This window comes from Thunnus thynnus, chromosome 3 (genome assembly GCF_963924715.1).
Source record: "Thunnus thynnus chromosome 3, fThuThy2.1, whole genome shotgun sequence".
In the NCBI taxonomy this organism is placed as follows: Eukaryota; Metazoa; Chordata; class Actinopteri; order Scombriformes; family Scombridae; genus Thunnus; species Thunnus thynnus.
Window position 1 is genome coordinate 20,638,191 of NC_089519.1, and position 24,305 is coordinate 20,662,495.

The 24,305-nt window shown below is 39.7% G+C and overlaps 1 protein-coding gene across 4 annotated transcripts in view; it reads left to right on the forward strand.

Annotated features, from left to right (window-relative positions):
- Positions 1 to 24,305, forward strand: part of ndst3 (N-deacetylase/N-sulfotransferase (heparan glucosaminyl) 3) — a 44,661-nt gene that overhangs the window by 8,162 nt on the left and 12,194 nt on the right. For all 4 annotated transcript variants that reach the window (XM_067584700.1, XM_067584697.1, XM_067584698.1 and 1 more), the window contains exons 3-7: positions 5,175 to 5,262; positions 6,754 to 6,908; positions 8,332 to 8,517; positions 15,967 to 16,095; positions 23,843 to 24,025. In XM_067584700.1, coding sequence (XP_067440801.1) covers positions 5,175 to 5,262; positions 6,754 to 6,908; positions 8,332 to 8,517; positions 15,967 to 16,095; positions 23,843 to 24,025 — 741 coding nt within the window. The remainder of the gene's footprint in view (positions 1 to 5,174; positions 5,263 to 6,753; positions 6,909 to 8,331; positions 8,518 to 15,966; positions 16,096 to 23,842; positions 24,026 to 24,305) is intronic.

The window sequence follows — 24,305 nt, forward strand, 5'->3', positions numbered from 1 at the left end:
TTGGCAAATGAAATAATTACAACTTTCATGTGGCCTAATAAGCCATAAATTGTTTTTTTGCCTGTAGGACAGAGCAATGTATGACTGAAGAGGACAGATAATGATGTTGGGGTGTTTGAAATGAAGAATTTAAATGTTCAGGCCTGTGAGGAAGACACACGAGGCAAAGTCTTTTTTTCATGTCTTTATGATCACTTTGGTTCTTACAGATGACCTAAAATTGAAAACAAAACAAAAAAGGCAGGAAATATCTAGACTTCAATGAAGGTCTTTGGCTTAGCAGTCTGTAATTTATTGTGCAATCCTACTTACAGTTAATCTTTAGACCTAATTAAGTATGATGCATATTTGCCACTTAAGTCAATGGAACTGAGCTCACATCCTCATATCCGTTTATTACTTTGCCAAATGCTGTTACATAAGTGATGAAAAAAAGACATAAGCAGTGGAGAAAAGATCTGAAAACCAGTGGAGAGAGAAGGAAAAGGGAGAAAAAGAGAAGGCTTTTGGAGGCGCAAACTTCTTTTTTAATGCAAGTTCAGACAACATCATTTGAGTTCAGACAGCATCATTTATTTAATACATGGCAAAAGCTGGCACCATTGATAAGGAATCTTAGGTGTCAGGTTTTAATGTAGGTGGGAATGGGAAAAAAGAGATGACATATAGGACAGCAGAGGAGAACAGGATATTGCTTCCAGCATGATGCTTTCTGACATCTGTTCTCATTCGTGCCCTGATCTGGACAAGTGAAATTATCAGTCTGCAGGAGGAGAAGTTTTACAGTTACTCTGTTAGATAAAAAAAAAAAAAAATTACATGTTTACATATGAGGGATTTTCTTTCTTTTTTTAAACATAAAGTGCAAAAAAGACGGTCATCGCGGTGTCATTGTAATGAATCCCCCAAAGAAACTATTTGTCAACAAGAAAATGATCTTAATATCTTTTTTGTTTAATTAACATTTTTTTTTGTCAGTGCTCTCATTTTTACTCAAAATTAACTCTGTGAATGTGGCTTTGTGCCATGCATTATTTTTCACAAAATGAGGCAGGTTCTGCGGTCACAGCAATCACTGAAACTCAAAATCCTTGTGGGCCTGCCAAGTAGAATTCAGTGTAAGTATAGCGATGCCAAAGCAATCACAAGAACCTTGGATCCGTAAATGCAAGTGAATAGATGATTTTGTAAAATGCTCCAATAAAAAAAAAAAAAAAGGCTACATTGACTTGGATTTGACAAGCAAGACTGGAAGTGAGACAGAGAAGGGAAGAGTAAGCAAAACGAAGACTGGCATTAACTGGTAAAGTGCTCTTCCTGCTCATCAAATAGAAATGCCTGACCCAGTTAAATTTGCTGGTCTGGTGTTCACATTACATGCACAGATACACACACACAGGCACAAGCTCGTATAGAGGAATAAAGAACTTTGACCTGCTTTCGTACAAGGATGAAACCCCATAAAATGAGTCTAATTTTCTCGTTGCCCTAAAATCTGTTTGCATATGAATGCTCACTTGCAAATTATTTATTTTATAATTACTTTTGTTATTTTAGATCTCCCAACCAGGCTTAAGGCTGTGAAAAGAAAAGCAAAGAAAAGCAAAGAAAAGAAAAGAAAAGAAAAGAAAAGAAAAGAAAAGAAAAGAAAAAAGAAAAGAAAAGAAAAGAAAAGTAAAAAAACAGTGCAAAGGCAAGAATGACAGAATGGGGATATGGTGGAGAGGTGGTTGGTGTAAAGGGTTTGTGAAGGCAGTGAATGCCAGCTGTCCAGATGCCTGTCTCCCATCTGTTTGAACCCCGACATCTAGCTGGCACCTCTTCCAGTGCTTACCACACACACACATGCAAGTACACACAAGTACACACAGACATACACACACACACAGTCGCTCTCACGTACACAGAAACAAACTGGCATTGCTTCTGACACTAGCAGTGTTAGGCAGCTGTGGGATTGGGCACAGAAATGAGGGCTATCGCTAACCGCTAATCCCAGTGTGTGTTTACCTTCATCACTAGGATTGTCAAGATCTCTCACATGCTACATAGTCCCTCCTCCTGCTAATCCAAATCCACCCTTCCTTCTTATAAAGTATCTTTTATGGCCCATTTTAAAACCATCCCCAGCTTTGAGCTCAATATCCAGCGGACAGATTGGCTCCATATTGCTCAAAGCCCTCCATTCTCTCGGATCTGCTGCCGTTACTCTCAGAAAAACAGCAGGAGAGGACTTCATTGTTCCTCAAAGCCAGAGTTAGGGTTTTGTCATGTGCTCAGTGCAAGTGTTTTTGTCCAAGTGTACTCCTTTTTATTGCTGGGCATAGTTTGTATACTCTTCATGGTGATCTTCAGTAGTTCTCCCATCGCTTTCGACTCCTGAAAGGAAGATTTCTGAGAGCAACACTCTAGTTTGGGGAAAGTAAACTGCTCTCTTCTGTTTGGAGAACCTCTGGAGAGGAAGCATAGACTGAGTTTGAAGGGAAAAAAGTTATTAAAACAGAGAGGTTCAGCTGATATGCAAATCACTCTGATCCTTATTTTACTGATACAAAAGAGAAATTTACTCAAAACTGAGCAAAACAGAAAGTATATTATTATAGTCTGTGTAAGTTAACATGTAGTATCATAAAGAAAACACACAAAAGTCACCCAAAATTCAAAATTGAGTGACATAGAAACAACAAGCTATGTTATTATATCTTTAAACTTTATAATTCTTAACAATTCAACATAAAATAAATAAATATATTCTCCTAGAAGAACATTTATATTAATAATAACAGGGTTTGAAATGATAAAGTTAGGATTATTTAGAATTTTACAATAGGCGACTTGTCAGTAATGTTCTCTTTATTGTCTGCAGCAGCATTATGCTATTATAAGCCAAGCTCTCTGAAATGAAACCAGTAAACTGCAAAGTTTATCTATTAAATGTAGCCTATTACATAATACATTTTTTGAATGGTTTTAAAACCACTTTGCAGAGACTGGAAACTTGCTTGAGAAAGCTGATCCATCACAGTGAGCAATGGGTTGCCTGTGAAAGTTTCATAATCAGTGCTGCAGCTGCGAGGGAGTATTTTGAAAACTCTTCTTTCTTGCTGGTGTATTCTCTGACATGTAAGATTTGAGTTTTGGCTGCGGAACAAAAATCTCTTTAATGCAAGAAACTGCCAAGTTCACATTAGTCCTTTCAGAACATCCATGTTTGCTTTTTGGAATTTGAAATTCCCAAAACATGGCTCGTCAGCGCAGTGCTTTTCAGGAGCCAACTATCAGTTCTCGGATGACGGAGCACCATAAATGCAGCGCCATGTAGGCTTTTAAAAATGTTTCTCTGCTCATAGTGGCATTACCGCGCAATGAAGACATAACTTTCCCAAAATAGGAAGAAAATAAAGGTGACAAAATGTTCGCTGTGATAGTTAAATGGCAAAAGGGCTCGTATGGTCATTTGTGCCTCTGAGTCTCACTGACGCATCACAAAAATATCCTTTCATGGCTTTTCTGTTTTCTGCTATGGATGTTACGTAGCAGAATACAAATGAGGTGTTTAAACTAATATACTGCATACTTGGACACACACCTACGCCGACTCTCACATATACGAGCACACACGTTAATAATGCATTTCGACCAAGTGCATCGGGGAGTGTATATTGAGTTAGAATGCAAAGCACTCAGCTACAAACTTAATTTAATTCTTAAATCTCTGTATCCACACGTTTGTCTTTGTGTGTGTGTGTGTGTGTGTGTGTGTGTGTGTGTGTGTGCGTGCGTGCGGGCATGCATGTGTGTGTGTGTGTGTAAAATTTAGAGGATGTCATAATAGAGGAGACAGGGGATCAGATTAGGGAGCTGTGCACATCTGTCAGCATGCAGTCATCTTCAACACCATTAGATTAGAGCTAATTAAGACACTGTGCATGTGCCTGTATATTTGTGAGTTTGGGAGCCACACACACACACACACACACATACACATACACAGGAGAGGATAAAATAAAGAGGGAGAAAGAAAGACTGCCTGGAACCGATTCCTTGCTCTGACATCAGCTGCTCAGGTCTCGTAAATCAGGGAAGGTTCCTGGGGATCGATTAAAAGCAGCATGACAAAGATTGGTAATAGAGATGTGGCGCTTAGCCCGACAGAAAGACCCTACAGACGGAGAAATATAGAGAGAATATATAGAGAGAGTTTCAGAAATAAACAAAATATTTGTGGGGGCAAACGGTGAGAAGTGCAACGATAGCAAGAAGATGGGGTGGGAGAGTGCAAGAGAAAGAGCAAGGGGAGAGAGTTATAGAAAGAGAGAGGGAGCGATCTTTCCTCCATGCTGCTTCAGCCTTCCTTTCAAATTAGAACAGCCCCGTCTCCTGAGAATGTGACATTTTCACGGAGCAAGCGAGAGAGAGATGGAGGTTCAGAGAACAGTGAGGGGGGTGGGGGGGAGACAAATGGGGAAGGGGGGCAGAGAGGTGACTGCAGGTTTTCAGAAGCGGGAAGATGGAAGAAAAGAGGGAGAGTCAGAATGAGAGGAGGCAGTAGTTGAGGAGAGAGAGAGAGAGAGAGAGAGAGAGAGAGGGGGTTGCTGGGTTTCATTTGGTAGTGTTAGGGATGGATGGAGTGAATGATGAGAAGGGAGGAGTGTGTGGGAGGGTTATTAGTCCACCCTCCAGAGGCTACTAATGCACTGACCTTCATTAACTCGCATTACTGTCGGTGTGTGACTGTGTGTGCAAGTGTGCAACTCTCTTTAGTTAACACTCATTACAGAGTCTTTGTTTAAAGGCCAGTAAACTAATGAAGTCATTAAATAAGTGGAGAAAATCCTGATTCACGCATTGAAACCAGCGACTGAGGTAACTTTAAGGACAGGAACAGCCACTTGTGCACATTGAAAACAGAATAACAATTACAAAATAATGAAAAACACTGTAATGTCATAAGATGAGTTCCCACAGCCAACATGATAGTTCTCTGAGGTACCAGAGTTCACTTAAATGTACAACAGAGAGGCATTAGACCTGAATCAGGTGTTTATCTATGCAATTGCAGACAGGGGAGAGATGAAACTGATGTACTGAAGGGGATTCTTGTTATTCTGTCTATCTATCTATCTATCTATCTATCTATCTATCTATCTATCTATCTATCTGTCTGTCTGCAGGCTCTCCTCGATACTCAAAAGCAGTTGCGTTCTCAGATCTCCAACTTTACCTTCAACCTGGGCTTCTCTGGAAAGTTCTACCACACAGGTGAGCGCTGTAAGGCTGAAATAGAAATACTGTGCCTTTACTAGAACTATAAAGCATCACTGTAAAAAAAAAAAAATAGTATAACCTAGACCTAGCATGATTTATACATTACTTCACTACGTCTAGTGTCTAGTGTAGACACACAAAATGCATTAGTAAATTGTCAGAAATTTACTAAATTGGTGCAGACTTTTCGATAATTAGCTTCATGAAATAATGAGCTATCCATTGTTCTTATGTAAACTGAGCGTACAGTATGCCAGCAGTTTTACTAAAAAGCCATTTTCATTTTCTACACTAAAACATCCCTTTTTTCCCTTTTTGTTTTAATTGATATTTTCACATTTACAGTTTTGTTTGTACCTGCCACAATCCATCAATTGGAAACTTAGCAGTAATAGCAATTAATATTAATAACATAAGATGATCTTTACAATTAGTATTATGATTCAACTCTGTTTTGATCTCAAAAAAGCAGCACATTATCATATGGAAGTGTCTAAATAACTTTATTCTTTTCACTGTGAGTAGTCGTGATGGAAAATCTGTGCCTTATTTATTTGCAGGTTTGAAACATGGCACTTTGCATCATACAAAATGTGGACAAAATGATTCAGTTTTTTTATGATGTAGATTTCTGTTGTGCATATAAACACAGATTACTGTATGTCAGTAACCATTTACACGTTCATATTAGACAGATAACAATGACTTGTGAAAGAAAGATCTATCAAGATGAAAACAAAAGTGCAAATGATTTAATTTAAATTTGTACATTTATTTTGCAAAAAATATAAAAAAAACAAGCAAACAGTAAAAAAAAAACATTTAAATAAATTACATAAAGATGATTGCATTGAAATGAAGCATGAATTTACAGCACAGTAGTCACAGGAGGACTGAATTAATCCCACAAGCTTGCTGTAGTTTATAGTGTATACATGTGATAAGATATCCAATCTTTTTATCTCTTTCTGTCTCTAGATTTGGAGTTACAGAGTCATATTTATATACTGTAGGCATATTTGTGAGACTGTGACATACAGCTGTGTATTATAAGCTCTGTTGTGGTTCCAAGGACAGATTTTATAGATTTTTCGTGTTAAAGTGTTTAAATCTGCAGCAAGGGAACAAAGAAATAGGACACACTGGAAAAGAAAAATTGAGTTGAGACTGAACATGATTATAATTAGATGAAATCTGATATAGAATACAACATATTACCATAGCATCTGTTATTGCTATGGCATCATATTTCATCACCATGGTATCAGATCTCCTTATTTAGCAACACGAGCTTACAGTAAGACAACCCAGGTGCTTGATTATATAACCTTATACCAGTATGAAGCTGTGTACAGCAGCAATTTTTAACATGCTCTGAATCCTCATGAAGCATGCATTTGTATATGTGTCATTCCTTGTCCTTTTGTCCTTGTGTGTGTGTGTGTGTGTGTGTGTGTGTGTGTGTGTGTGTGTTTGTGTGTGCAGGCACAGTGGAGGAGGACAAGGGAGACGATTTACTGTTGAAGTATGTGGATGAGTTCTGGTGGTTCCCCCACATGTGGAGCCACATGCAGCCTCACCTCTTCCACAACGAGTCCTCACTGCTGGAGCAGATGGTCCTCAACAAGGAGTTCGCTCTGGTGAGAATGGATGTACACGCGCACACACATAAACACACACATACACACATTTCTTGCAGCTGTCTATATCCTTGTTGCTTTCCTTTTGTGTGTCCTTTTAATCATTCTTTGTTTCTCATGATTGCATTTTCTTCAAGGATGTCTGTTGATGCATGTCATTTCTTTGCCACAGCAAATTACAGACATGATGTTAGCAGGTCATAGCACTGGCACTGTTATGACTAACTTTTTTCACAGGCTAAAAAAGGAATACAGTTGTTATTTTCACTATGTTATATAGCATACAACACATGGGAAATATACAGCTTAAAACACACTGGCATATGCGTCCAGGAAGTGTGACATTCTTATTACACAGGACATAAACACTGGAGACCAGGGTTCAAGTCTCTTGTCCTTTGAAATGTTAATTTTAGTTTCAAAATGTGCTTTATGTGTCGCAGGCAGATGCTGTCAGAAAAACAAATGAAAGACTTTGACAGGGAATGTTTTGCAGATGTGTGCAGTTTATTATGTCCTTGTTAAGTTGATTAGAAAAATTATAATCAGGGCGGAATTACACTTCCTGCAGAACATGCAAATTAGTTGCATATGAACGTATTTTTAAGAGGTTTGGATTGGGTCCACAACAACGTAGGAAAATAGTTTTACTTCTTTCACCATATGCAATAAGAATGCTTTTGCAAAATTTAACATTTTGTGCTAATTTTCTAAAACCTAACAATCATAATATTCCAGTGGGGAATGATGCACTTTGATGGGCACACCTGAGCCCTTTTTAATGTCTACTGTTTTAATCTGAAGTCCACAAGGTAGAGTACTATTGTTGCTCTGCTCTGCTCTGTTTTGCTGTGCTTTGTTGGTATGTGTGTGTGTGTGTGTGTGTGTGTGTGTGTGTGTGTGTGTGTGTGTGTGTGTGTGTGTGTGTGTGTGTGTGAGTGGAGATGATTTGTATGACCATACCGGAGTGTCGTGTTACACATACAGTACAGTGATGGGGGAGCTGGTTCATGTTGTTGAAGGTGAACGTGATCATAAAATGTGATCCTTAACCTTTATCGTATACACACATACATACTCCACTCTCTCATCTCCTGACCATTGATGCTTGGCTTTGCCAGTGTGTGTAAGTGTGTGGCGAAGGACAACACCATCAGTCTGCAAGATGCACCCAGAAACCATCCACCCTCACACTCATATACACATACACATAAAACATACACAAACTTTTTTTTTTTTTTCTTATTTCCAACCTTAAGGCCAGTGTCATAACAAACACAACACAAACCCATATGCTCCTTCTACAAGGTCAGGCTGTTGGGCTCAGTGTGTTTGCGTGTATAACACCTATAACTTGTGTGTTACAGTAATGTACATAACCCTCACACACATGTGTTTTTGTATACGTGTCTTCCCCATCTAGGAACACAACATTCCAGTAGACATGGGTTACGCTGTGGCCCCTCACCACTCAGGGGTCTACCCGGTACACCTGCAGCTGTACGAGGCTTGGAGACGTGTCTGGAACATCCGGGTCACCAGCACTGAAGAGTATCCCCACCTCAAGCCCGCCCGCTACCGCAAGGGCTTCATCCACAGCAACATCATGGTGAGACAAAATTCTTACAGTAATCACATGTCCGTGAAAAGCCTCAGGCGTGCATCATCAAGCACAAACGTGTGCTCATTCACATGCACATCCATAAATGCTCTTTGATCATTTGACATGTTTCTAAGCATATGTTAAAATTCATTAGCACCTTCACAACTAGCATATTTGTAATTGGACATCTCATTTTTTTGTGCAGCTGAATGTGTAAATGACTGGTCTCGTTTGAAAATATATATCTTACAGCCAAACACCGTCATGATTATTTAATGTTTTTATTTTTGCTCTTTTAATCCTCTATAGGACTAGTATTCATGTTGCTTGTTGTTCACAGCTGATGGGTGTGGATATCCCATAGATTACAAGTCAGTGTTGACACATTTTACAGAATATGTTGGCCAGGCAGGGTGCAGATGTATGTGTTGTTTGACAAAAAGAGGTGAGTCAGGTTGATCAGATAAATATGATAAATATCACAACCAAGTGCATCTGTGAAGAATTCCTGTATGTTATCATGTGCTTTCCCTTAACACCATTGATCATGCATTTTGGAGCTTTCATTCATATCACATGATCTTCATGATTCATCGGTCTTGAATCAAACCTAACACTCAAAGCGTGTTATGTGGTGTCTTTGACTGCCACAATTAAAAAGGATTTGTTTAATTTATATAACTGAAATTAAAGCCATTTAGAATTCTTGGAGCAACAAAATCAAAGCAGACTTACTGTAAATGGGGAATCGCTTGGTTAAAAGAGCCTGTTTTGATATGTTGCTTTGCTGATGCTCTTTTATTTTACTTCAAAAAAAAAAACTATTCATCTACTGTCTCTTTGTTCAAATAAGTGTTTGCTGAATAGTAAATTGTGTGCTGATTGTTTCTTGCAGTCTTGAACAGAAAATCAATGATGCCTTGCGTGGTTTGTAACCTCTTTGTGTGCGCACGCATACGTGTTTGTGTGTGCGTGTGTGTGATATGAATTATTTGACCTTGTCTCACCACAGCATGCTCAGCTCCACATTGATTCAATATTTAATGGCTGCCCAGTGCAGCTAAAGGGGTGAGCTCTGCTGTGTGTATGCGTCTGTGTGAGCATTTTTGTATTTGTATATACGTGCAGGCTGTGAAACAGGCCTTGTACACTGTATTATAGGATAAGGATCTCGTAATGAGAGCATTTTTACACTTTCATGCTCCAATAAATAATTCATCAGTCAGTGTTTGAGAAAGCAAGAATAAAACTCTTGTCACCGATTTCACCTAAGCATGTTGTCTTCATCCCTTTCTCTGTTCCTCCTCCTTCTTTTTGCTCACTTGTCAGTCAGGCACTTTGTCAATGCGCACAACTGCTCCCTTATTGACAAAAGAGCCAATCACATCTGACACCAAAATTACCAGTCCATGTTGTTCTGCCATATTTGGATCTTGAGAAAACAATTTCAACAGACAGCTATGTCAATTTCCTAATCAGTTCTAGAAATCTGCTTTTTATTTCTTGACATCTTGTCACAGCATCCGAAAAGACAGCCACTTAATCCTACGTCCCTCCAATATAAAACCAAGCTGACAGTTTGACAGGTTATAATGTGTTATTATACATTATCAATAGTAAAGTATCCAGAATGAGTAAATGGTAAATAGACTGCATTTATGTAGCGGCTTTCTTGTCTTATCAACCACTCAAAGTGCTTTACAATACATGCAAACTTTCATCCATTCACACGCACATTCATACACTGATGGCAGAGGCTGCTATGCAAGGTGCCAGCCTGCTCATCAGTAAGCAGGCAAAGCTTTATTTATATAGCGCTTTTTAAAACACACAGTTACAAAGTGCTTCACACACACACACAAAAAAAATATAAATAAATAAATAATTAAAGCAAAATAAATTACTATATAAAACACAGCACTATGAGGAAAAGACCAAACTAAAAGGAACCAAAACATAAGATGGGAAGGTATCAGAGGCATCACTGAATCACTGATTTAAATAATAAGCCACTGAACAAAAATACATTTTTTTTCCTTAACAACATGAAACATCACAAAGAAAAACGGGAGAAACAACAAAGAAGAAACTGGCAGAAAAACTTTAATTTTTGTGTAATACAAGAGGAAAGCAACTTGGTATTGAAAAAAAGATTTTTAAGGAGAAACCTGACAGTAAAATTAAATCCCCAACAAAAATTACTCTAACTTACCGACCCCAATGATTGATGCACTTTTTTGGAAAGTTTTGTTCCTATTGCCTTAAAGCATAGGTTCACAAATTTCCAAGTCTGTCCTAAAACAATAGTCAGGTGCCCAAATGAACATTGACATATTTTTTTCTTGCTGTAATCATTCCTCTTGTTCATACTGGCAATTAAGAGAACCCTTCATAAGGCACTTTCAATTTAAGTGACGGGGGACAAAATCCAAAGCCCTCCTTCTGTGCAAAAATATCTTTATAAATTTATTTGAAGCTAATATCAGGCTTCAGTTGTCCAAATTAGTCAAATCAAGTCAATATCTTTCAAAGTTCCTGTCTTCTTAGTGCCAAGTTCTCTCTTTTTGTCACAATCCTTCCACTGCAACTGAACAAGAAAACACTTTCCGTCAAGACACAGAGGGAATTATTTTAGTACCAAGACTGTAACTGTGGAAGATATCCACTTGATTTGACTAAATCTGACAGCTGAAGGCTCATATTATCTTCAGCTAAACTTTTAAATAATTTTTTACTCAAAACGAGCACAGTGTATTTTGTCCCCCATCACTTACTAGGGATGGGAATTGATAAGATTTAATCGATACCGAGGCCATTACAGATTTTTTATCAATTCCCTAATTGATTCCTGACAAATTTTCTGTGTGGAAAAAGGCCTACACAGGTTTTCAGCATCAACTCAACTGTTCTATTATCTCTGAGTCTGAAGACAGTGTAGAAACAGAGTAGAAAAAAACGCATGCATGTGACTCAAGTGTGCAAAAGCTTCACTGTTTAACTGCTGTTTAATTTGGAACCGGTTTGAACTTTGTGCAGCATTTAATTTTCATTTTCTTAGTTAAAGAAAAAATCAACATTACCAAGTTTCCAGCAGTGTAGACAAATGAGCTTGATGTCATTGTTTTGCAATGTGCAACTGTCAGAAAAACATGCCGGCATCAATAAAAGGAATTGATTAGCTTGGAGGCATACGATTCCAATGTATATGTCATTTTGGAACTGGTTCTCAACTGGAGCTGGTTCTCGATTCCCATCCCTGTCACTCACTGTACATTTTAAGTGGATTCAGAGGGGATCTTCTAATGGTCAGTATGAACAGGAGGAATGATTACAGTGAGCAAAACCTGTTTCAGTGTTCATTTGGCCACCTGAATTTTTCAGACTTGAAAATTTGTGAACCTGTCCTTTAATCCCTACATTTTTATTGCATGGAAGAAACTTCTTTTCAATTTTTCAAGTTAGAAATTTCGTTCATGCACTGAAAACATGCTGGTAGGGGAGCAAGGACGCATGCAAATCAGAACAGATTGATGAAAGCTGATGATCAAGTTGACTGGGCTTTCATCAGCTGAGCTTTCCTGGTCTCTCAGCTCTCTTTCAGGAAATGAAGGGATTTCCGATGACTTGTTGATCATGTCGCTTATAGTCAGACTCCAGAGTGAGGGAAGCAAAATTATTCTTGAAGCCATCACTCCTGCCTACAGACTCTCCAGAGAGGATTCCCTGGTCTGGTGCTAGGCAGCTATATTCTGTACAGTGGACTGCTTTTTAGTTCTCTGAGGAAAATGTTAGGATACAATTACCTCTGGGAAGCTTTGGGTGACTCTCAGGTCTGTGAATTAGAATTATCTGCCACTGGTGGTCTCAGAGGTACCCAGTATGTGCTGCATCTAATTCATTCCCACCTCTTACAGTATCCTGCAAAACAATGTATTCTGATGGGACAGTAGGTTTCACTCCACTTACCTTCAAATGTTAGATTTGGTGAAGTTTAAAGTGCATTCTTGACTTTGGAAACAGCAGCTGACAAAATAATCACCCCTCAAGGTTTATTTAGTAGCTGTTTTGGAGCTTTCATTCATATCACATGATCTTTATCAGCATATGGAGTTTGCCCAGTTGTCAGGCAATTTTATATGCTTAAATCTCCTGTTTTTCTGAGCATTTTAACAACCTCTTGTCCGTGTTCGCTTTAAAAGTAATCTTCATCCTCATTATCAGTAAATGAAGATTATGTGATCAAAAGCTCTAGAACAACTACTAAATGGAACTTGAGGTGAGATTATTTTGTCAACTGATGTGTGGAAGGAAAAAATAATAATAATCATAATAATAATAATCAACTTTCAAGCTACCATGGACAAAAAGTCATCAGTGCCCACAAAAAAAAGAAAATACAGTATATACGGCCTATATATATAAAATACTATACAGTACGGGCCTCAGCGCATGCTGAATTAGAATTATAAATCACTCCACCCTAAACCGCCTTGTGAGCTTTTAGGATCTGATAATTCATCTACCCCCCTGACCTCTCGTAAAATTACTCACCACATCACTCACGTCCTTCCCATTTTCTTTACCTTTCACAGTTTTTCACCTCCAATTTTTCTTGCAGTTTCTGTCTATTAATCTCTTTCTCCCCTGCCTCTCACTCCATCTTTGTTTGCTCAGAGGAGGACAGGAAGTTGTCTTAAGGTTGTAAAATTGGTGTTTGTGTGTCTCTGTCAGCAGATTGAGAGCCACCCACTGGACCCACAGTATCAGAACAAATCAGACTGAGATATGGGATTGTGCTGTGTGTGTGTGTGTGTGTGTGTGTGCGCGCGCGCGTGTGTGCGCGTGTATGTGTGTGTGTGCACCCACGCAAACATGCGTACTTCTGTGTGTGTGTATTTCTTTTTAAAATGTACTATATCAGTTTGAGCTATAGCTCTGTGGATAATTGGTTTGGTGAAATAGTGCTGAGTGTCTGGCTCTGGTGGCCTTCTCTCTCTCTCTCTCTTTCCCTCTCTCGTGTGTGAGTGTGAGTGTATTTGTGTGTATTTGTGTGTGTGTGTGTGTGTGTGTGTGTGTGTGTGTGTGTGTGTGTGTGTGTGTGTGTGAACGAGTCTACAGTGTTTTATAGATAAACCAATATCTGCACTTCCAGCCTTTACTCTCTATTTCACACAGAGAAGTGCTCCACAAGGAGTTTTCAATAAAGACCTTCTCTTCTCTTCTCTTTTTTCTCTTCTTTTCTCTTCTCTTCTCTTCTCTTCTCTTCTCTTCTCTTCTCTTCTCTTCTCTTCTCTTCTCTTCTTCTCATTAAATGACCTAATGAAAAGACGATTAACTTTAGCACTGGTCTTTTAATGCTTGATTTTGTCTTTTTGATATGTGTATAAACCCCAGAAAAAGCAATATAATTTTGTGTTTTTTATAGCATTATTTAATTACCTATACATACATTCCCCAAATGACTTTTTAACTCACTAACTCACATAGGATGTGTGGCAAGTTACAGTTGAGTTTATCTATAAAGACTCTCTGATGATTTGAATATTAGACGAATCAGAATTAAAGCAAAAGGCAATGTAATTGCTCTGAAAAAGAGAAGCAAGTGTGCCTTGCAATTGCGTGCTCAACCTCAAAAATACAAAAAAAAACTTGTGATCTGCAATGTATTTGCTGTTGACCCAATTGTTGCTGTCACTTTTGCAAACACTGGTGTTACAAGTAACAATAAATAGCATCTGAGAACAGCCATATCCTGCTTTCATCAATGAAGGCACAGAAGGGTACGTAACTCACACAGGGTGTGTCTGTATACTTTTAGTATTTTCATGGCCAAGGAAGCATAGTGCACCTGCTCGTGGTGTTATTAAAAGTAATCCCTTATCATCTCCTCCCGCCTCGGTAAACAGCAAGTCACCAAAATACCAAGCAGGTGTAGTTGAGTAGTGCCCTCGGAAAATTTAACCTCACCAATGCAAATCAATGCCTTGTGCTATCTATGCACCTGCATGAAAATAGGGTCTCTTCTGCCGTGGTGAAGTAATCTCTGCTGGACAGCTCATCAGGACTGCCTCAAACACACTGGAGGCAGTAAGCAGTGTGTCCTTTGACAACCCTAATTATACACCTTTTTTCACAGCAGACATCTTGACTTGTCAAAACATGAAAAGCTCAGGTGGAACTAATAACATTTAATGATGGCTCCATTCTGTTTAAGTGCCCCGGTAAGCGATGTCAGTGTGAGCCAGCATGCACAATACCTCCTAGTCCGGGAACTAGAGCCACCTAAATGGAACAGAGCCATATGTTAATAATGCCTGTGCTTTTTCTCCTATGACAAGTCAAAACGTCTGCTGTCAAAAAAGGTCTAAGAATGCGACTTGAGCCATCTGTGGAAGTGGCACCTGTGTTTCACCACTGCAATAGGTAACATTACCATATGCTTTATGGCATGACATGTCAGAGTATCCTTGACCTGTCCTGATGCTTACGCTTCTCATATTTGCAAACTGCTGTGTACATGCTTGATGAGACGATTGATACTGCTGTCATTTACACTATTAAGAACACCTGTGCAATCGTGCTCCTAATAAAGCGTTGTGGTGGGTGGTGGTGGCGTACTGAAGTTCATTTTATTGAAAAGTGTTCCTAATATTTTGTCCCCCCCATGTATGTTAATGGGGTGGACTAAATATTAGGAAACATAAAGTAGAATTATCACCATCAACAAAAACTGAAATTGTATAAGCTTCATAAAAGTAGAATTTATGGCAGAGCTGTTGTATTGGATTGCATTAGATTGCACAGGTGTTCCTAATAAAGTGCTTGGTGAGTGTATGTCCATTAGATATAAGGCTACAGCCAGCAGCAGCCAGTTAGCTTAGCACAAAGACTAGAAACAGGTGGAAAAGACTAACCTGGCTCTGTCTAATGCAAAACAAACATCCACTTGCCAGCCTCTCTAAAGGTCGCTAATTAACGTCTTACTTCTCCTTTGTTTAATCCATACAAAAAGTGTAAAACCACACATTGGAGTTGACGGACTAGTTCCTGGCTGTGAACAGTTGCCAGGCAACCGGCAAAAATTCTAGGAACTTTCTTCCACAATCTCACAGAGAAACTGCAGTTTTAGTTTCCTGTTGTATCTCAAACCATTTTGGTGTTGACTGTAACGGTCAAGTCTAAAAACTCTGTGTGGTTCATTGAAAACAATTGGCATGTTCCTGTTCCTGTTATTTTTGAGGTTTTTTCCATGAATGCTATTAGCACATTATTTAGCTTTGTGGGTTTTTTTTTTACATATCAGTTCCTGTTGTTGATTGTTATCATAAACTATTTGTTAAAGTTCCTCCACAGACATGCTTTGCCAACGGAGGATATTAAACATATTAACAACTCCTTCTTTTATGTGAATGTGTGTATGTGTGTGTGTGTGTGTGTGTGTGTGTGTGTGTGTAGGTACTGCCTCGTCAGACGTGTGGCTTGTTTACTCACACTATCTACTATAAGGAATACCCTGGTGGACCTAAAGAACTGGACAAAAGCATCCGTGGGGGAGAGCTGTTTCTCACTGTGCTACTCAACCCGGTGAGTCAGAGAGAGCACACAAACACACACACACACACACACACGCACTCAAACACACACAGTTTGCACATGAAAACGGATATATAGCAAGAAACAGGGAGGACTGTTACTTTCTATTTTGATTTTTGCACCTAAAAGAAGCACCAATGGTTTCCCGCTGCTCTCTCTCTCTCTCTGTAAAGGTAACTTCCTCTCTGTCTGGTTCATCCTGTTTCATTTTTGCTTTGTGTGGGTGTGTCTGTCTCTTTTCCTGTCAGGGGCTGCTTCTCACTGTGGAGCTGTGTTCATCTCCCCACTTTAAATTAGGTCTTACCACAGGGGGGTTGCTGTCACACACGCACACACACACACACACACACACACACTCACACACTCACACATATACATCCTCCCCCTCTCACTTACCCCTGCTGTGTATGTCAGCTCAACTTGATTCTGCTTTGAATTAAGAAACAGAATTAGGTTTTGGTGTCAGTTAAGATGCTCATCCACGCGCACACTCTCACAAGCGCGTGCACACAGTTAAAGGTAGGAATAGAAATCCACAAGAATTATCCCCTAACAATCTCCCTCTGTCTCTTTCTGACTCAAACCACACACATGCACATGCACAAACACACACAAAGATGCTCATGGACCAGTAGTAGGCAGTATTGAAGTGTCAGGTAGGGGAGTGCTGAACTAGAGGAGCTGTCAGAACTCAGTGAACATCACAGAGTCAAGTGCAGCTTCCCACAACAACCCAATCTACCCCTTTCTTCTCTCTCTGCACCACTTTGTCTCTGTCTGTCTTTCTTTTGCATGTTATTCTTATTTATTTAATTTTTCTTCCTTATTTTCTTTCTTTCTTTTGTCTCTTTTTTTCTTGACCTCTTTCTTTCTTTTGTTTCTTTCATTTATTTCTTTGTTTCATTCCCTCTTTGTTGCTTTCTTTCTCTTTTCAAATAATAATGATACATGGCATTTGCATACAGTAGAGATACACCATGCTCATTGTTCTACTCTCAATTTGATATAACAAAGCAGGAATCAGTATCCAGCTCAACAGAACTTAAATAATTGCTTAATGCTGCAGTTCCTAACTTCTCTGTGTCTCTGTTCTCTTTCCTAAAAAAGAAGTCCTCTAGTGCACATGAAGTGTTTTACACTTCCCCCTTGCAGCAACAAATGCTCTCTAATAATAGTCATGAACAAGGTGGTTGAGTACAAAACTAGAGGGAGTGTAATTTACCTTTTTCTGTCCAAGGTATGCACTGGTTTTGGGGGCTGAATTGCCCATTACGTATTGTTAAGTGAGACAAATTGCATGAATACAAGGAATCTAGGTGACATAGTCAACTGTGGCTATAAAAGTCCTTCTCAAAGCCATTTTGGGAAAACTGGCAATTTAACAGGAGGTAAAAGGTGCCAGAATCTTTACTGGCATGAGATAATGCAGTCCGTAAAAAAATACTGACATGGCCGGTTTTAACTGAATTAAAATCACAGACTTGCTCTTATTAAATTGTATATTATCCCATCATCTTAAAAACCTATTCTGTCCAAATAGTCACAAAGTAAAAGCAGACTGCTTTGTGGTTCCTGAAATCACCCGAAAGGACCCTGAGAGGAGATTCTCAGATGATGGCTGGACTGAGTGCCTCCTGAGTAAAAACTCCTGCACCATAAATTTAAGGAATCACCTGATCCAAAAGAGGGTCGTTCAAAGGCTCCGTGTACTAAAACATACTCATCGGATTCTTCATCCTTCTGCACCTGCAAATGCACTTAGGGATCCAACTGTAAACAAAGTTATTCTGCACTTGTGTAGCGCTACACCTAATGATTATCTTCATTATTGATTAATCTTTCGGTTATTTTCTCAATTAGTTGATTGATTGTTTAGACTATGAAATGTTAGAAAATAGTAAAAAAAATGGCATTCACAGTTTCTCAGAGGCCACAGCGACGTCTTCAAATTACTTGTTTTGTCTGACTGACAGTCTAAAATGTTAAGATATTCAATCAACTGTTCATATATGAAAAGAAAGAAACAGTAAACCTTCACTTTTGAGAAGTTGGAACCATAAAAAATTTGGCATTTTTTCTTGAAAAATGAAAGGAATGATATATAGTTGCTGATCAATTTTCTGACAATCAACTGATCGATTAATTGACTAATTGTTGCATCTCTAAGGAGATGTCAAGATATTTTCGATTAATGTTTCATGGACAGTCCAATACCTGACCCAGGAAGTGCAGCTTTTAGTGATGATGGTCCAGATAATGACAACAGTAACCCAACATTTTGTGATTTTAACTATTGCTATTGTAATGTAATGTGGGGTGATGCTCATAATGATTATAATAGTGTAGTGGTGTAATAGCGTTATATAACAATATAGTGAACTTACAGTTTCCTTGCAGTAACAGGGTTTAAAATAAAATAAACAATAAAATAAGCAACACCAGAAAAAGAAAAGAAAATTTGAAATATCGATCAAAATATGTTATGCAGTTTTCATTTTGTCACACTGTCTTCATTATATTTTTGCAGTGACTTCACATTGTGCTCCAGAGGTGGTGATTAGTGCAAGAAATATTTCAACAGATAATTTAATTTGAGTGTGTGTGCGTGCATACATGTGTGTGTTATATTTGTGTAGCAGTTTCTTTTCATAGCTGCTCCGAGGACCTAAGAACATTTCTACTCGCATCACCCGTGATGTCATCTCAACATGAGCTCACAAACCAAGAGGGATGCCTCCGCAGGCTTAGTGTCCCTCTGTCTCTAGCTTTCACACTCACTCACACACACACATAAAGCGAGAAACACACAAAGGCTAATTACATTTTTTTTCCTCTGTTCCCGCTATCTTTTGTCCTTCTCTCTCACTTCCTCCCTTTCTTAATCAGTGCAATAATAGATGAAACTCTTCTCTTATTGTATCTCTTAATGAAGAGACCTATTAAACATAAAAGCAATTTAAACACTAAATGAGAGTTATCTGCCATGACGTCCATCCACGCGCACACACACACACACACACACACACACACTGATGAATCATTTTCATTTCTCCCTGCTATGTTTCCATTTGCAGATGCAAAAGCTTTCATTAGAGTGTGCACTTTGTAATCAATAGTGTTCTGTAACTCTCTGCTTTAGTCCCTCAGGGGTTTCCTATTGTTTGATGATCCGCACATTGGTAACATTGTCACTTCCCATTCAGTGACTTTAAATCACATTTGGCCTGTGGTGGCAGTTTACCACTGACAACAACCATCCAACATATTGGATGTGTGTGCATGTACGTGTGTTCATTTGTCTATGTGTGTTTGGATACTTTTCCATCATTCCCGGGCTGCATAAGGCCATCATTGAGCTCCCCGTCTCACATAAGCTCGACAATCGATTGGACGACCTAGACTCTGCAAACAGCCAATAGGGCACAAGTCATTCCCCAATAAATGGCCAGAGAGATGGTGAGAGAGCAAGGGGGGAGAGAGAGAGAGAGAGAGAGAGAGAGAGAGAGAGAGAGAGAAAGAGAGCAAAGGAGGAAAAGAGGGAGGAGAGTGGGGGGGAGACAGGGAAGGCAGGGTGAGAAGGTGGCAGACAGATTGAGATTTAATTTTCAGGTCACGGCATCTTGTGTCACTTGAGAATCCAGACACATACAGAGAGGAGGTGATGCACACACACACACACACACACACCCACCCATGCATATGTCAGCATGCAAGTATCTGCGTATGTGCGCATGTGTATGTTTGTATAAATGTGTGTCTAGCTGACATAAGCAGAGCTGTAGACATATATCAGGGCTGACATTTAGCGCTTAGCTCTGCCACTAAGCTTATTAGCCAAACACCAAATATCAGCAAAATCTCCCTCCCCCTTACAGTCGCCTGTTTTACCCAGCATTCACCCTCATATCCCTCACCCTTCCTTTCCTGTCCTGGTCTCTGGTGGCCTTTTCTCTTCTCCATCTACTTTTTTCTTTTTTTTTTTTTAAACTCTTTTTAAAAATCCCCAACCTTTACAATTGTGTTGACTTTGGTCACACATGTGAATCTTTCCACACTTCTTTTGTCTCATTTCCACTCCTTCCTTCCCTTTCTCCGGAGTCCTGCTGATTGCTACTGAAGGCTTTGGCAGCTCATCAACACATAAACGCTCTCTCAAACACACACACACACACACACACACACACACACACTCACACACACACACACACACACAATAAGCTACAATCCAAACAGGAGGAGAAATTACAAAGTGAGAGTAAAGCAGTGAAGACAGCAGAATGGGAACGGGCCAGTAGATGTTGACTAGAGCAGGCAGGATAAATTGAATTGAAATCATTTGCTGTATTGACATTCAGCTTTCAATTATCCACTGATGAGACAGAGACAGTGAGATGGACGGTGAGAAAGAGAGAGAGAGAGAGAGATAGAGAGAGAGAGCAGGTTGCAAGAGCAAGGAGGGGTGACGGTGAAGGAGGAAGAATAAAACAGGCAGGGGGTTGTAGGCCTCTTTTTAGTAGCAATAACAATTCAATCAGGCAGAAATGTATGTGGAACTAAGTGTTCTGTAATGGGAAACAGACCGCTACAGCTAGGAGGAGAGAGAAAGCAGCAGAGGAGACAGAGAGGGATGAGTGCCAAGGACAGGCAGACAGATAGAATAAGTCATTTATGTCTTGTTTTCTTAATTATAGCACAGACATGACGGTACCACAAGACAAGAATGTGCTGGTTGCAAAAAAATAGCGCAAATGAAGGTCAAAACATCTGTAAATGTATCTTGTAATAGATACAATTGTAGATTACAGTTTTCAACAGTTTTCTGTTGTTGTTTTTTGAGGTGTTCCTGGAGCTGTTTCATCACCAACCAAGGACCAGTGAATCAAGTAATTTCTCCCAAAATGCAATCATGTTAGAGGGGATTGGAACATGTCGCAAACTCAAATACATGACTGGTGTTTTCCTAATCTTTCAAGACATGGCGTGTGTGTGTGTGTGTGTGTGCTTGTGTGTTCATGGATTTTGAAGAACATCACTCCATGTTGGACTGACATGCTTCATCAGAGCATCTAGGTCAGCATAAGATCAGAGAGAGAGGGGGAAAAAAAACAAACATAAAGTGACTTTTTGGAGCAGATGAGCGAGTGAGAGACATTAAAGGATGAAAGACGAGGGAGGAAATGAAGCTACGTAGGAGCAGTGAGAGGAAAAGACAAGGGACAAAGATTAAAAGAGGGAGGCTGCGGCATTGGGTTTATTTCTCTCATTTTTTTCACTTTGCTCCCAGTCTAGTTCCAAGTATGATTTGAGCCCAATTCTGGTGTTAAATTATTAGCATGGTATTCTTTATTAAAGGCACATATGGGACTCAAAGCAATCCAATATTCAGGAAATGAGATGTGGCACTGGAAGCTGAGAAAAGGTTTATATGGTTCAGTTAATTGAATTCTTAGCCATAGCGAGTCCTTCCACCAAAAGGGTTTGGGGCCTGCACTGTGTCGGGAGATTAACACTCTCTCAAGTGGCTTTTTTGTGTTTTGCTTTTTAATTCAGACTAACCTGCCAAGGTTATTTTGGGGGGCTTTTCCTTTGTTATCCCCCTCTCTGTATTTTATTCTTTTCTCCTTCTCTGCAGTTCTCAAATTGCAAACACAAAATCACCTTCTCTCTCCCTCTTTGTTTAATTTGGCAGCCAGTGCTTAAGCCCAAGCTCCATAATGAATGTTTCCATGTTCAATAACAATCTGTCTGTGTGTATGTGTGTGTCTTTCATGCACCTGCACGTACACCTGACACACACACACACACACACACATACATACAGCACACCCCCCTCCCCTCGCAGCCTGAGTCAGACATCATAGGGTATTGAGTGGTTTGAAGGGAACATAAATCACTTTTTGATCACTTTGCCTGCTTTCAAAAAAGCACAAAACAACACAAAAAGGGAGAGGTGGAGAGACTTTGAAATGGTTTATCGCATCTTATTTACTCAGGTCAGATATGTCTGCATTCACTATATATCACTTCGAAACATTTTCATTTTATAAAGTTCACGTCATGCTATTTATTTATTTATTTATTTTTAATCCCAGCAGGATGCCATAGGAAATATTCCTCCTCAACCGCAAATGTGAATAGATGTTTCCATTTAGCCACTGTTGAATTTAATTTTACACATTTTTAAAAGTAGTGCTCAAGTTCTTTATTCATGCTTCAAAGAGGATGGAGGTTTGGGGTTTTGACATAACGATTTACAGGACGGGAGGAGCAGGAAAGCAGTTTTTACTGGCTTGCATTTCTGTTGTTAATGGTTGAGTGCTTGGTGATGCCTTCACAGTGGTTCCACTTTGTTACATCAACTAGATTGATATGAAGCAGGCAGGGCTGGATGGTGCGGTGCTGGTATGCTTAGAGTGAGCACGAGATAAGACGGCTATGGCAGATGCACACAATCGAGCTGGCATACGCAAACGCACAAACGCATAAACAATTACGCTGACATGTGCCCTGCTTGCATACCCTTGGTCTCTCTCTCTCTCGCTCTTTCTTTTGTGTTCCGGTCTCTGTCACAAGGACACACACAAGTAGACACACACATGTCTACTTCTCTTTCTCTCCCTCACAGTGCGTCTCACACACACTCACACACACACACACAAACAGACAGATTCCTCCCATCAGTATTCGGAGGCGATCAGTATTCTGAACAGCTTTCCAGGTCGGCCGGACGCTGATCCATCAAACCCCGACACTGTGTCGCTTTGTATCTACGGCAACCTTCGGCTTTAAAGAGGAGCACCGACAGTCCTCTGTCACCAGGAAATTCACTGCTTGTGTGTGTCTTTGTATGTGTGTGTTCACTTTCATAGGCTTACTCCCAAATATACTCACACACAATCATTCATGCGCACACAGACACACACATGCACACATCCACCAAATAATTCATATCTTAATGGCTGATGTTACCGTTTCATCCAGACACTTCACGTTCCCAAGCTCCCTCAAATCACAAAAAGAAGCGTGCGTATGTGTGTGTGTGTGTGTGTGTGTGTGTGTGTGTGTGTGTGTGTGTGTGTGTGTGTGTGTGCATTTGTCTGTAGCAGCCATCTTAGCTTGTCTCTTTGATCAGCCTATAAAAGCACTGAGGCGTGGACAGATAGCCTGGACCAACACACTATCGCTCCTTCACTCCCTCTGAGTCTCTCCTTATCCCTCACACACATTAACCGCCGTGAACACACCGACACACTCTGAGACACTCTCCCATGTGAAGCTGCATCTCTCCCATCACCCAGTGGTTATGAGGTGTATTGTGTTGCCTCCTGAACTTTATCTAACAGAAGTGGTGAATACATCGGATTCAGTTTATCTGATTTTCCTCTTGGAACTGCACTGGGCTGAGAGTTAATGTATAATCTTACATAACACAAGTGGAGGAGTGTGTCACTTTACAAAATGATAACAAATATTGATTCCCACTGCTGGACAGCCTCTCTGTTAGTGACTTTAAAACCATCACATACTGAGAAATTATCTATTTGCTTTCCACTGCAGTCATAATAACAGTAATTAGATTTTCAGTGCTGCCTCAGTCTTTCACAAACATGGGAACTTGGAAAATGAGATTTTGACTTATCCCAGTTTTGCACAATACAATAAGTATTTTTCTCCTTCTTTCCATGCCTTTCCCTTTTCCCTGCTACCCCTCTATCCTGTCTCTGTTTCTCCACCACAGATCAGTATATTCATGACCCACCTGTCTAACTACGGCAACGATCGTCTGGGCCTTTACACATTCGTCCACTTGGCCTCCTTTCTTCGCTCATGGACAAACCTGAAGCTCCACACACTCCCACCCCTTCAGCTCGCGCACAAGTACTTCCAGCTTTTTCCCGAACAAAGGAACCCACTCTGGCAGGTGTGTTTGCGTGGGTATTTGCCCACATGTATGGGAACGTGTTTTCCTGCGCATTTTATCAGTGCATTTTTGTGTAATGAGATATTCTTAGTGTAGATTCAAAAATGTTCAAGAGGAAAACAACGTACGCTGTGTGATTTTGGTGTAGTGGAGTCCCGTTTTCTTTTGTACTGCACAAATTATGATGAGTAAAGAGTAAATTGTCCATGAAATGGCAATGACAAAACCCTTAAATATCCTGGTGTACAGATGATCAAATTGGAAAAAATTGGAAATGTAG